General features: G+C 35.4%; 1 protein-coding gene across 2 annotated transcripts in view; it reads right to left on the bottom strand.

Moving 5' to 3' along the window:
- The window catches only part of Ten-m (teneurin transmembrane protein Ten-m), a 256,866-nt gene that overhangs the window by 80,445 nt on the left and 162,802 nt on the right, over positions 1 to 13,619 (bottom strand). The window contains exon 2 of one of the 2 annotated variants that reach the window (XM_076618306.1): positions 12,587 to 12,659. The exons of the other annotated variant lie outside the window; for it this stretch is intronic. Coding sequence (XP_076474421.1) covers positions 12,587 to 12,623 — 37 coding nt within the window. The 5' untranslated portion in view covers positions 12,624 to 12,659. The remainder of the gene's footprint in view (positions 1 to 12,586; positions 12,660 to 13,619) is intronic. 2 annotated transcript variants of the gene reach the window in all.

The following is a 13,619-nucleotide window of genomic DNA, read 5'->3' as shown; positions in this document are numbered from 1 at the left end:
CGATTCTCTCTGTCGCGCTCGCTTTTCAACTCTTCTCTGCAGTATAAATGGATTAAAATAACTAAAGCGGACAGGCTGGCCGATAATTAGAAGGCTTTTTTATTAGTGGAAAACCATGTCCCCGGTAAAAGCGTTTCCAGACAGATATACCCCCAGCTTTCGTCCAACAAATTATCCAACTTTTGAGGACACCGCTGGATTAAACATTTTCGCGAAGCGTTCCGGTGGAACTGTGTTTACGATGTCCGCCCGTTCCGATCTTCTCCAGGATTTATTTTGTAATCGCTGATGCATTTCCCTGGGACCGCTTTAAATTCCCTCTCTGATATAAAAAGTACATACTGGGTAGTTTAAAAAATCGATTTGAAAGATTTATCATGCGTAGAAATGATTAGAAATACTATCATATATATCTACATCATATGTCTTCTATTATATAAATGTACATTCATAAATTATCTTTTTTTCTGAATTACATACGTTTCTCTTATAGCTACGGAAATTTTGTATTATATCGTAAATTTTCTATATTGGTGTATTACAGATTTTTAATAATTTGGTTTGTTAAGATCGAAGATCAATAACAATGAAGAAAGCACATTAACGTTCTATTATTGGATTTCTTTATTAAATTCTGTGAATAAATATTCACACTTTTAAACATGAAGCCTATATCTTTTCTTTTTTCTTCCAATGAATACAATTTAAATATTGTAATTATAATTAAATATCAATTAAACTCTTCAATTATGAAATAATATTTTATTATATCTGAAAAAATCATGCATTTAGGGATTAATATCCCTTCACTGTTATTCCGATCAGTTCCATTCAGCTTCTTTTTTCTCCATCGTAGATAGTTAACCGAACGCACACCAGCGTTACCAACCTACGTTGGCATCGTCCACTCGCCAGTTATTGGATCCTTATTTCACCACAGACTTTACCCTCTCGACGACGAAATATGCTCGTATCAGCACGCATGGTCTCTTATTGACTAGCCCGTCCTCTTTCTTCTCTTTCTTTCCTGTCCACGAAAAAGGCTACTTTTCGATCGTAATACGTTTAGGATAGTGGCACCAAGAGAGACGCGTTCTCTCTCGACAGACAAAATGAGAAAAACCGCTTGTACGCCTTATTCAACCGGTACCTATACCAGAGTAAGCACTTTTCCTCACGAAGTTCGCGATGACGAAATGAAAAGCGTTTTTCTTTCGATCTACGACCATGGTATCGGCCCTCTAAAGTGCCAATAAAAGGGAATCGTTTGCCCCGATAATAATAATGATCGTGTACTGTAACGTGCAATCGTTGAGAATGGGCAATAACCGGAGAAAACGGTCGACGACGTTCGTCTTTACGCGTGTGGAGTGTATTTCGTTTTGACCCTTCGAGACATCAAACGCGTTCTACAAGAGCGTAGGTAACGGTTTTGGTGGTGTTTGTGGGAATGATGTTTCGCGTTATATTTTATTATACGAGATATGAAATTATTATCTGCGAGTATTTTGATTAAGAGGTGGTTCGAAATGGATATCTCACAAACGTTTTCAGTCTCAAATATGCTAATTTACTGACGAATATATATAATAATGTACAGTAAATATGAATTAGCAAGTATCCCATGTTTTCAGTATTCTGAACAATAATTGATCTGCATTTTGTAAATAGATATATCGTTGTATGTATTTATGAAAAAAGTGAAGTTCTATAAAAATATTTCTATAACTCGAATCAGGAAAGTGTAAAAGGAATTATATTTATAAGACGTACGAGTACACCTCTAACTCAGTGAAATTAAAAAATAGGCCGTTTTTATACCATTTGTATACAAGAAAATCTCCCACCATCTTGTCTCTTTTTTTTTAACACGTAATCTCCTATAAGTCAATCTTATTTAATACCAAAATGTCATATGCAATCATACCACGTTTAAACAACATCTTTCATGGACATAGCGATGGAGGGTGGCCACCGGAATTTTCTCGAGCAATAGATCTTCGAGACCTCCTGCATAACGAGCGGGAACGATGGTTCTTACGCGGTTAATCGGCGTGTTCAGCGGGACTAATCGGACTTTTGGTTCGTAAGGACATCTGTTACGGTCGGACCGGATGCTACTTCTACGCAAGCATCACGCAAACGTGTTTGTCATGTCGTTGACTTTCGGGCGTCGTCGCGGTGCTCCAAGGAATTAGGGGGACACTTATTCAAACGCGCACGGTTAAAAGTGTTCTCCCCTTCTAGGCATTCTTCGTCCCTGTCAGCTTTGTACGATGCCACCGGTGACGAGTTACACCGTGTCGTGTCGTTTCTCCGCTCCGTGAACGAGATGTCCATTGCGAGGCACCGATGCGTGCTGAATTCGTAGTCCCTCTCGCCATCAAGAGGAGAGAAACGCGACACAGTGCTTCCGGTGACCGACTTTGCGTAAACGAAACGCTATCTTCTTTTCCTTCTTCGCAATTTACTCTTATTTTTCTTCGCTTCCGTGTTTTTCTTAGACGGAGAATTCTTAAGCGAATTAAATGGTTATTTGAAATTTACAAGAGATGGAAATTTGTTGTTTTAATAAGAGAACTTGGAATCCTTATGTTGAACCGAAAATTTAAATAAAAATGGTTTATTGGGAATAAGAATAGGAAGAGGAAGTCGTGCAAATTTTTTCCTGTCACTCTAGTTACTCTAAAACAATCCTTTTATCTTTGTTTTCTCTCGTGTTTTCCTTAGTTGAGCGGTTACCTGAAATTATTGAGCAATTATAATAATTCTAGACTGTGTCGACGATTCATTCATAGCTGATAATTTATTAACATAGATCGGTATTGAACTTTAATCGATGACTAACTCTTTTGGATCGTTATAACGTGTCGATTAATTTTACGGCTCGACGTGATGTTTCTCTCGATATTTTCGAATTTCGAGGAATTCTGAAGCAAAGAAATAGAAAGTTACAAATTCGAGAAGATAGTTAGGTTAAACCTATATACGTTAAATGAAACGAGAAGTTACAAAAGAATCTTCCTTCGATACGACAACCGTAATTTCCAAACTTTTGTGCCAGGATATTCTGTTTAAACTACAAATACGGCTACTAACGATCTATTCTACTGTCGTCGTTATAATTAGCCGTATTAACTTGTAAATTATAGTCCTTATTTGGTATTCAAAATTCATGTTTCCCCAAACACGTCGTAATTTATAATTAATGTCGAGGCTGAAAGAGAAGCTTTGTCAACACAAAGGGCCCTTTAACGATAGATGCGTGTGTTTCGGGCATATTGAATTTTTTCTCATCTGGAAAGGGCAGTTACGTGTCATAGAGTGAAGCTAGATCATCGGCGAAACGCATTAGAGGTGCATGTTCCTTCTTTTTTCCTTTGGATCCATTAATCATACCAAGCTCCAGCTGAGCATCGAGATCGATGCCGCGTGACAAGTTTTCAACCAATTAGACACACTTCGAAATTCCTACTTCGACAGTCATCCTATCCATCCCATCTTCTTTGCATTTAAAATGCTCTTCGACTAGTTTTGACGAATCTTGATAGGCTCGAAAAGGTATCATCGAACGAATACCTTGATAATAATATCTTTTAAGCTCTTAAGTTGTGGAACGTAACGAACTTGGCGGCTTCTTCAGTTCCAGGAATTCGTAAGAAACGTGTCGATGACCAATGATTTACGTATGAGTCTTTCAGGAATGAAACTGATTAATTTTATTTTTTTCTTTTTCCTTTTCTAATTTCATTATACAAATACACGATTGACGTATAAAAAATAACTATTAATTCTTAAGAAACAAACGATTTGCCGCCATAAGTTCGTTTATTGCAAGAATATGACATAAATGATGTAAATTCTGAAGTAGATTTAAGAAAAAGTGTTTGTATCATCATTTTTCCTTTCTTTTCAAATTGTAGGCTGTAATATATGTGTATTTATATGTATAAACATTAGTTTTACTTCCAGAGATGCCTTCCACATCCCACAAATAATTTCATATCCTCAATTCCTTCGCTGTATCTTTAATTCAACGACCCCAATATCACAAATCTCAATCAAATACCCGAAAGTACACATTCCTTCCAAACACTTTTCATCCCTCTTCCTTTCCTCCCATTACATCTCACGCATTACCTTCCCTTTTTTTCCTCGCTCCATTTACACAACAACCCTCGATTCGTATGTTCTCGCTCGATAAAGGGGCTAAGTCCACCTTCGGCCAAATGTCCGGCAGATCCGCGGTTTCAAATTTAGACTGTCTTCTTAATACGGGTATTACGACGATCACTATTGCACAATGTACACGGTCCTCTATCTATTTATATGTTTCTTTAATTACTTTTTACTTCTATTTTTGTACTTTCCAAGTATTCAAAGTCGTCGACTTTTTCTAAAAATATAACAAAAATCATATTCCATTCGTTCTGATTCTTTAGTTTCTACAGACATCTGTACATCTCATTAATTTTCTGTGACACTTGTAACAAACAAATCGATCATTTAGCACATTTTAGTGACTATATAATACGATATTTAATTCAACGTGTTAATTCATAATAGTATTAGCAGGATGTGTAGTTTCTTTCGTTTTCCAATTGCTTTTCCTATTGCGAAACTGAACTTTCTTGACAATATACTATATATATTCTTCACATATTTTTGAAATTTGAGGATAGAAATGAGCAAAATCTAGGTTGTAAAGAGCTAAGATGGTTGAATTCATGGCTGTAAAGGCTTGAGGTATAGGAAGGAGGAAGTAGAAGATAAAGAGAAAGGGGTGAAAAACGCGATAATAGGGAGTCGAATGATAGACACAGCGCGGGCGGATGGAATACGAAATTTACGGGGTGCAAGCCCCGAGTTGCCGGAAACCGGATCGGATTACCACCCTTCTGGAGCGCATCGGCCGATGCCAGGCATTCGTTCGGTATTCGCAGTGGGTGTTTGCGTGATTCCACGGACCAAAACAGAGACGTGGGGCCCGCACCTATGCTATGCCGTACGCGTGACGAAGATTTCACCGGTGCTACGCATACTCAGACGATTGCACGCGCGCGAATACTAGAGAGGGGTCCTTAAATCCCTCCTCTTCCGACACTCACCCCTATCAAGCCACGCAAAACACCGAGCATTAACGCACACGTACGTCAACCACAGTGATATCCGAATGTGCTAAGGGAATAGGGCGGATTCCGATAAAGATTCCCCGATCTCCACGGAGACAACATTCGGCAAGAGAGTTTAGATGGTTTCGAACAGGTGTGGCATTTTTGGTACTAATGAGTTTCGTGTGAGTTTTTATAGATCATTTAGCGACTAACAAGTTTGATAATAAAATTAACTTTCGCGATAATAAAACGAATTTTCACAAGCAAATTTTATAAATTAACTCTGTTTACAACTGATAAGTGCGAAATGCATCGTTACAGATCCTTTGGATTATATACACGAACTTGCAGTCTTTTAATAAACATCTTGAGTTCACCAGGTACGTGCCTATTATATTATATAACAATTTCATCGAGATAAATATCTGGCTTCTGAAGACTTAAACGCTAGCCATATGTTCCAAACTTAAGGAATATTCAGAAAGTTCCTTTTTATTATTATTATTTAATTTGTACTTCAATTTGCCCAGCTAGACATTCGGTAAATTTTCAGAAAGTTGTTAATCTATTTGAAATCCGAGTGGTATTTATATTAAAGACTGTAAAAAATTTACCACGTAAACGTAGTTAGTTTAACGCGTTAATAATACCGCAATTTTTAAATAATAGCTTCAACATAACAATAAATCAATAACTGATGTCTCTTAATTTATAAAAATTGACGAGTAAAAGCGCTACTTAATTTTCATTTAATTCGATACTGTAAGTCTTATCAGAGTCCATAAACGAGTAGTGCCATGGAAATATTATAGGAAAATGATCGTTTAGGGTAAAGAAAATTTCCAGCGTGTAGCAAAATATAGCGAACAACAAACGCAATACCATGATAGGGTATCGAAGGAACGGGGTTCGTGGGGGATTAGCAATTTCTCCAAGTGCGGCTGTATTACATCCCTGGGGTATGATATTGCCCCCTGATACCAATCGATACTGCCATCGATCACTAGCACCCCGTACTCAAAGTAGAACTCTTTCCTTGGATTTCCCACTCTGCAAAAAGGCTCTTTGATTTCTACAATCCGATTGTTAACTCTTGAATAAAGCTTCGCTACGATTATTAATGATTTATCGTTCAGTAAAATATAATACATTTAATACAAAACATGAAACTATTATAGAATTAAAAGAATGATAAAAAGAAGAGATGTATTGTATGTATATTTTGTATAACGTGACTATTTTTCCCCAATGATTGAAAATGATTCATTTATGATATTTTTATACATAATTTCTTATGTTTTATTATCCCGGTACGTGGTTTATTGTTTAACGTTACGATAAAACGAGTGAATTAATTCAAATCGTGATTGTTATTTCAATATATTTTATACCTACATTTCCGTTCTTTGTTTCTTTTATTTCGAAAACGCTGTTGACAGAATAATGCGTTCTATATTATTGAACAGCACAAATTATTTCAAAACAATTTCGTAGGATATTTTGGAAAATTTCGCATATGGTATATTTTGTACAATATCACTAACTTGTTTATTGCAATACCACTGATCGATAAATATGAAGATCACGAGATAAAAATATGATAAACAATTTTAACACTCGATAAACATGACGGACCACCCTATATAAGTAAGTAGTTAGTTGAATTATCCAAATATCGTACCGATAGCGGTATTGCGTAGTCCAGCTCTATTTTAAACTGGCTATAAGAAAGCGGTATATTAGAAACGCGAAGATCTAAAGGAAACAAAATATCACGTCACGTGCGAGTTGTACATCCTGCGAACCCGAAGCGTGATCTCTGACCCGACATCCAGATGGACCACGAGGGAACACGACACTTCTTAACGCAAACAATTCCAGCTGTGACTGAGGAAAGTGTGAAGATGTCCAGCCTAGTTCAGAAAATATTCTTTGCCGCGAAATACAAGAATAGAAATGATATTCTGTGCTCTTAAGACAAAACGTGTATTTTCTTCAAATAGTATAGCTTTATTATTTTTAGGATAGATACTTGGAAAGAGCTATCTGAAAATTTTCTGGGGACTTGCTATATTATCTAATCACAAAGTTAACGTGCATTAGAAGCAATTAGTGTTCTAAAAGGGTTAACTTCGAGGAATCCTATGTTATCGTTAGTGGTTCGAGTGTTATTTAAAAGGACAGGTTCCTGGCTAGTGACCATAACAACAAATGTACTTTCTAGCTTTCTGAATAGATTATCCTACGTAAACAAAGAACGTGTTTAAAAACCTTATCTCAAGATTAGAAAGTAACTGAGATTTAGAAAATACGATTTTTTTCAAATACAACCAAACATGGGAAATATTTAACGAATCATCATTCACAGACACTGATTCTAAAAATTCATCACCGCGTAATGAAATCGATTTATACAACCTCGTCTGATTAAACCCAAGATCCCATGACTTTGAAAATCAAGCTTTGTACAAATCTTCACTATTACAAAATGAAATATAATAAATCCTTCCAACCGAACATTTTTCCGGTACGTGTCCTGCAGCTTTCTTTAGCCCGCACAATTCGTTATCTAGCAGAAGTGACGAAACTGTTCAAGCTTTAAAAAGCTGCACACTGCATAGGTTTTCTCTTATTCTACACCAGAACGTGCCGAGTGTTACCAGATTTCATCTGGTCGGATTCAGGTCGCGGTATCGTCGATCCATCTGTTCCAGGATCTGTCTACGATTGTTCTTCGTCACGTAGCGGCCTTCTTTTTCCCGGTCACCGGTGAACTGCACGTGGTACACAGACTGCCACCATTTCTTCCTGACGAGTACAGATTTCCTTCCAAGAGAAGATTTCATTTCGCAATATATCGTGTACATAGTGACTCTTACTAATTTTTAGACACTTTATATTTGTTTATAATAGTGTTATAAAATGTTGTTGAGTGTAAAATGTTATAAATTAAATAACGATGTTATCGTAAAAGAAGTGATGCATTGATTATTTAATAAAATTCTAATATTCTAGAAAAATACAATACCTTTCAATCGTTCTTAAATTTGCTACGAGTTTTTCGAACAATCCAATATCAAAGAACAATTAATTCAATTCGATAATAGTGGTTTCAATGTTAATAAAAGTCATCGTATTTCAACGTGTTAATGCAAATGCAGAATTTTTGTATTTTTGTTCAATTGCTTTCTCTACTATGGAGCTGGATGTGTTTGCTGTTTATCGGTGACCAGTGACACGTGGTGCACACGCCGGTCTCTTTAACCTAAAGATCGGCATCGTTTCTTCTTTACGGGTCCAGACTACCTAAGATTTCATTTCGCAACATTCCCTATGTATATACTTAGTGTCTGTTGTACACATTGCGTTTGCCACCCAAAGCGAACGGTTCCTGGCAATCGTGGCAGGTATTGTCCTCGTTCAGAATTTGCATTTAAAGCCTAAACAGTCCTGACGGGGCGCCTGAATACAGGACAATAGAGGTTTAGCCCTCCTGGACGCCAGACGCCGCGTCGTGTCTCCTGCTGGGTCAGTATTTTTTTTCTACCTATCAGAAGGGATATCTTTTAGCGTCCGAGCTGAAAAAGGGACTCTTCCTTTTCGGAAAGGATGTTTGAAGTACGCCTCGGCGGCAATCCTAATTTCTCCGTAGACACAATTAGTCCCTTTTAGCCTCCGAGTGTCACACCGTTGGTTTTGGACAGTGTTCCTCAATCTTTTTTCAAGACTTTGAGATCGAACAATACGTGACTTCCCTGTATATTACATCTTTTCTCTTTCATTTATTCAAAATCAGTGTTACATCATTAACACACTCGCGATCCACAAGATATACGTTATCTCGTTTGTCATTATTATAATTGGTATGTCATTCGAAATTAATATTATTCTGATCGTGTGCGTATTATTTTAAATTAAAATTATTCTAAACGTATCATTCTCAATTCATATCAACATTGTATGATCTTAAGTCGATTGTAAAGCGATGAGCCAAACTATAAATAAAAGTTGCAATATTAAGAATCAACGTACAAGTTGGGAACCCAAATCCAAAAGAAATACCTTTGTCAGCAACGACTTCCTTCTTTTCACTTTCCATCTATCTTTTTCTATCTGTTTACCGGCTCTGCGGAAAATTGGAAAAACAAACAACGAAGAATGAGGACGACTAGTAGATGAGTGTATAGGAGACAGTGGATGGGAAATTGAGTCGTTAGGAGACCGATAGGCCAAGCCCAGTCTCGGACCTCGTAATTTTAGGTACCTCAAGGGGCTATTCGGAAGCGAGCAGCGGTTGATTGGTCTGTGACGAGACCACCCTGTTAGTTGTTGGAAAATAGCGTTAGCTTTCATTCCACCTTAACGAAGAGAGCCGCGATAGTTCGCTGGAAAGCTTCGACGCCGGGCGAAACGATTACGCCAACAGAAATCTGATTATCGCCTTCATTCGCTCGTGTAAAGCGAACACACTAGTCAAAGTGAATCGCGTGTCGTTTATCTTCGAATAACGGAGCATTTCCACAGCAGTTGTTGTCTGCTTTTTAAGTTATGCAACTCGATTGACGCTATATTTGCCTGTGTTAGACAGATATATGTATACATTTGCGTATAAATAATAATAATAATAATAATAATAATAATAATAATAATAATAATAATAATAATAATAATAATATGAAGATGATGTGAAAACATAACGCATTGTAACACGATACGATACAACGTCACTATTCTACTCAATTGCTCATTGACGACTTACGAATTTCTTACTATTCTACTTTTTACTTTTCACTATTAACGATAGCTGCTATGTCCCGATTATATTTACCATTATAAAGCCACATTTACGTTCGATTGTAAGATGTTGTGTTGGATAGACGATATAAGAATGTTCGATAAATTAAGTTTGTACAATAGGATGGAAACGAAATGTAGGAGAAAAATTTTGTTACGCTACTCACGATTTCTAATAGCGAAGGAAAATTGCATTGTCGCGCGATGATCGCATTTAAGCTGTGCAAATCTGAATTTGTTGAGCTGACACAAAAATTATTTTTATTTCAGAAATTTTTCACGATTTCAGTAACTTATTTTCATATTGTCCGGAAATATAAATAAAACATTCTGCATTTAAGCGCGACTTTAAATGAATAAATCATTAAATAATAATAAATTATACATTTCCATAAGCTTTTCCCCATTAATCTTCAAAAACAACAATACAAACAACAGCTACTTAAGCTCATCGAACAAAAATCTCCAATTTTCCCAAAATTATTCAAATAGCTACTTCTACTAATATAGTTTAATCAGGATAATTATAACTATAGGAGTTAAAGATAAACAAAGTGAGGGTTAAGTATACCAGAAAAGTGGTTTGGACATTCGTAATGGGGCTATTTTGGCTCAGTTAGCAGAAAATTGCTTCGATAAACACTGAGTAAGGACACGTCTTTGGACTCTCCAGGTGATTTCTCGTTCGGATAAACGTGGGACGGCTGCACAAACAGCTTCAGTACTCGATTTAACATAGCGAAACGTTCATGTGAAATGGTCGATTGAAAGCAGGTAAAATTCTCTATAAAGCAGGCCAGATTTAAAGAGGCTCGCCCTTTTAGCCTACAATGGTTTGTTGCGGAAGTGCTAGCTCGATTGTATTCCTTGCTCGATGTCCTCGAAAGTGGACTTTATTCGCCTTTCAAACATAACGTAGAATAATATTGCGAGAAAGGCCCTGCTTTCTTAGCCACGTGGATCTAGTAACCTCTCGGAATTCTTTGCATCTAACTACGTTTCTTCATTCAATATGTTCTTTTTTTCGAGAAGAAAAAGTTAAATCTGTAGTCTTGAAAGATATTCTTTTATACTTTTATTATGATAAGAAGCCTGTAGTATTTATAGGTTATTTATTTTGTTCTTTTTTTTTGTGTATGTCAAGAAAATGAATGACAATTGGCTTGTCAGATTATTGCTAATAAAATTGTCCTCCTCTTTTTTTTTATTGAATAATTTTTATTGAATGAATATTCTTGATTTTCTTAAAGAGAAATATAAAAAGGGGGAATAACAAAAAGCAATTTACCTTGATTGATATTTTCGGATCCTTTTAGAATGTTTTGTAGTTTTGTGGGAAACACAGCAAATATATTTGGTTTAATGGTATTGAATTTATATTGAATTTCAAAAAACTGACAATCCCACGAACGATTACAAATTGTTTCGAAGAAGGAAATCAGCTTGCAAGCGGGATAGTACATCGAATAATCATTCTTGTCAATTAAAAAGACATTAGGTCGTGAATTCTGACGTTCCCGAGAAACTTAAAAAGAAATCGAAGCAGGGATACGGCAAGGGCTAAGTTAAAACCGTAAAATCATTTCAACATTAAAGCGACCGGCTCAACCACATGTCGTGGGAGATGAAACTCGTTTGCGCGAACCTTGGAAAATCATTGGTTGATGTTTCAACGACTCATAAATAAACAAGGTAACCAGATGATCGTATGAGGATGGTTCTTAGAAAGAGAAATCTGGTACTGATGTTATATAAAATATAGCTTGAGATTATGTGATTTTCGAAGTTATTTCTATTCTTGTCGCTTTTCATATATCAAAGGGCTGAAATTAGAGTTTTAGATTTAAAGTGTATGTGCTTTTGTCTTCTTATGTTCATTTATTCTATGAGTAGTCAATGATGAAATAATGTGTAATCGTTTCATTATGTCATTCATTTGTTTTTTTAGTACGCGTTTTACTTCTTATTGTTTTATTGTATTTATATATTTCTATAAATATTATTATTTATTATATGTATATTAGTTAGATATTATTATTCTAATACTAAGTTGTTGACGTCCAAATTTTGGACTGCTTTAAATATAGGTAATGTATGATTTTCAATGTTGCAATGTAAAAAAATAGAAATTCTCTTTCTAATTAATTAAGTTACAGTATTTATACAAGCTTCTAATATTAATTTTTCGATCGTCGTATCTATACAGATTGTTGAAAGTTAAAGATTTAATGCTGAAGACATAATACATATGGTGTATAGATTATCTCACAAATTTTTAAATTCGACGTTCGATGTCTTTAGAGAAACTGCAGTATTTGAAAAATGTATCATTTCCGCTCTAATATCCGCAATATTTACGCCCGATCTATAATATATTACGAAAGTAAAGATCTAGATTTACCCACCATTCGAGTGTAAAATGCTAAATGAAGCGAAGAAAACTTTTGATAATATTCTTCGTTCAACGTTAATGGCTCATACTAAATTTCTTTAATATTTCAACCGATAACTTCCATATTTCCATACTTTTTTAAATCCCAATACCAAATTTTTATCAAGTAACAAATAAAAAAAATACATCAATACAAGGAAAATGTACAGAATCAGGGAAAAGATTTAAAGAAAATAAGAAAAAAGAGGAGGCCTGTGAACGTATAGAATCCTTCAAATTTACTTACACGACGTCTCGTCCGTGTCTGTATTAGTGGAGCGCATCAGTGTGCATCGTATGTTAAAATCGTGTGTACGTACCTGAAACAAAAGAGAAACCATTCGTTAATTAAAGATGAAACATAGAAATTAAAATACAATACGAATGATATAATTACCAACTCATTCAATTTCTCTCTAACTTTGTCATAAAACATTTTCAAAACGTTCCTCGAAACTACTGCTTACTTTTCGCTAGAATTCATTAATGTCCATTATTATTAAAATATTATTGAAATTCTAGTTAACTAAAAAATTATTTGTGCGAATGAAAAATTGCGATATCAGTTGCTACATTTTGTGAAATTTCCTAGAACAACTTTTGTTTGATTTAACATGACGAATATTCGCAGAAATGTGGATAATTATCAATAAATAAAGTTTGATCAAACTTGGCAATTAATGGTTGAATCTTGTTAAATTTAATTCTAATAAAAAAGAACTAAATTTTATCGGTTCGTAAAGATTCCAAACGAACATACAATTTTTATTACCATTTTTCTTAACCTCATTCATGAATAGACTTTGTCAATAATGAAAAATATTTAGAAATGCTTTCTTTACATCTTAAATCAGTCATCTCAGACCTCTTTCTTCGGCTAAGTATTTTAGATCAAGACTAAGATCACTGAAAGCTTCGAGACCACCTATATAGCTTTACCAACTTTCTTCGTCATCAACGTGTATCCAGTAAAAATGTTAAATCTCCACTACCCACGCAAAAAATGACTGTTAAGCTTAAGTGTATTTAAGAGGCAATACGTGTTTGGCAGAGAAACTTTAAACTTTCCTCCCCCAAATCGATGACTGGACCTACCCCTGCGCTGTCACCATCAATCTTTAGGGTTGGTGAATGCTATGACGTAGAGTGACAGAGGTTCTAGTCGTTCTCAACCCAATGACGCTGAATCTTGTGATTATTTATAGTATCTCCTAGTGATAAACAAATTTTTTGTTCTTTCACATGGATATTAATTATTAGACTACGGATCTTTATGCATC

This window comes from Bombus vancouverensis, chromosome 4 (genome assembly GCF_051014615.1).
Source record: "Bombus vancouverensis nearcticus chromosome 4, iyBomVanc1_principal, whole genome shotgun sequence".
In the NCBI taxonomy this organism is placed as follows: domain Eukaryota; kingdom Metazoa; phylum Arthropoda; class Insecta; order Hymenoptera; family Apidae; genus Bombus; species Bombus vancouverensis.
This window is presented reverse-complemented; position numbering and strand designations above follow the sequence as displayed.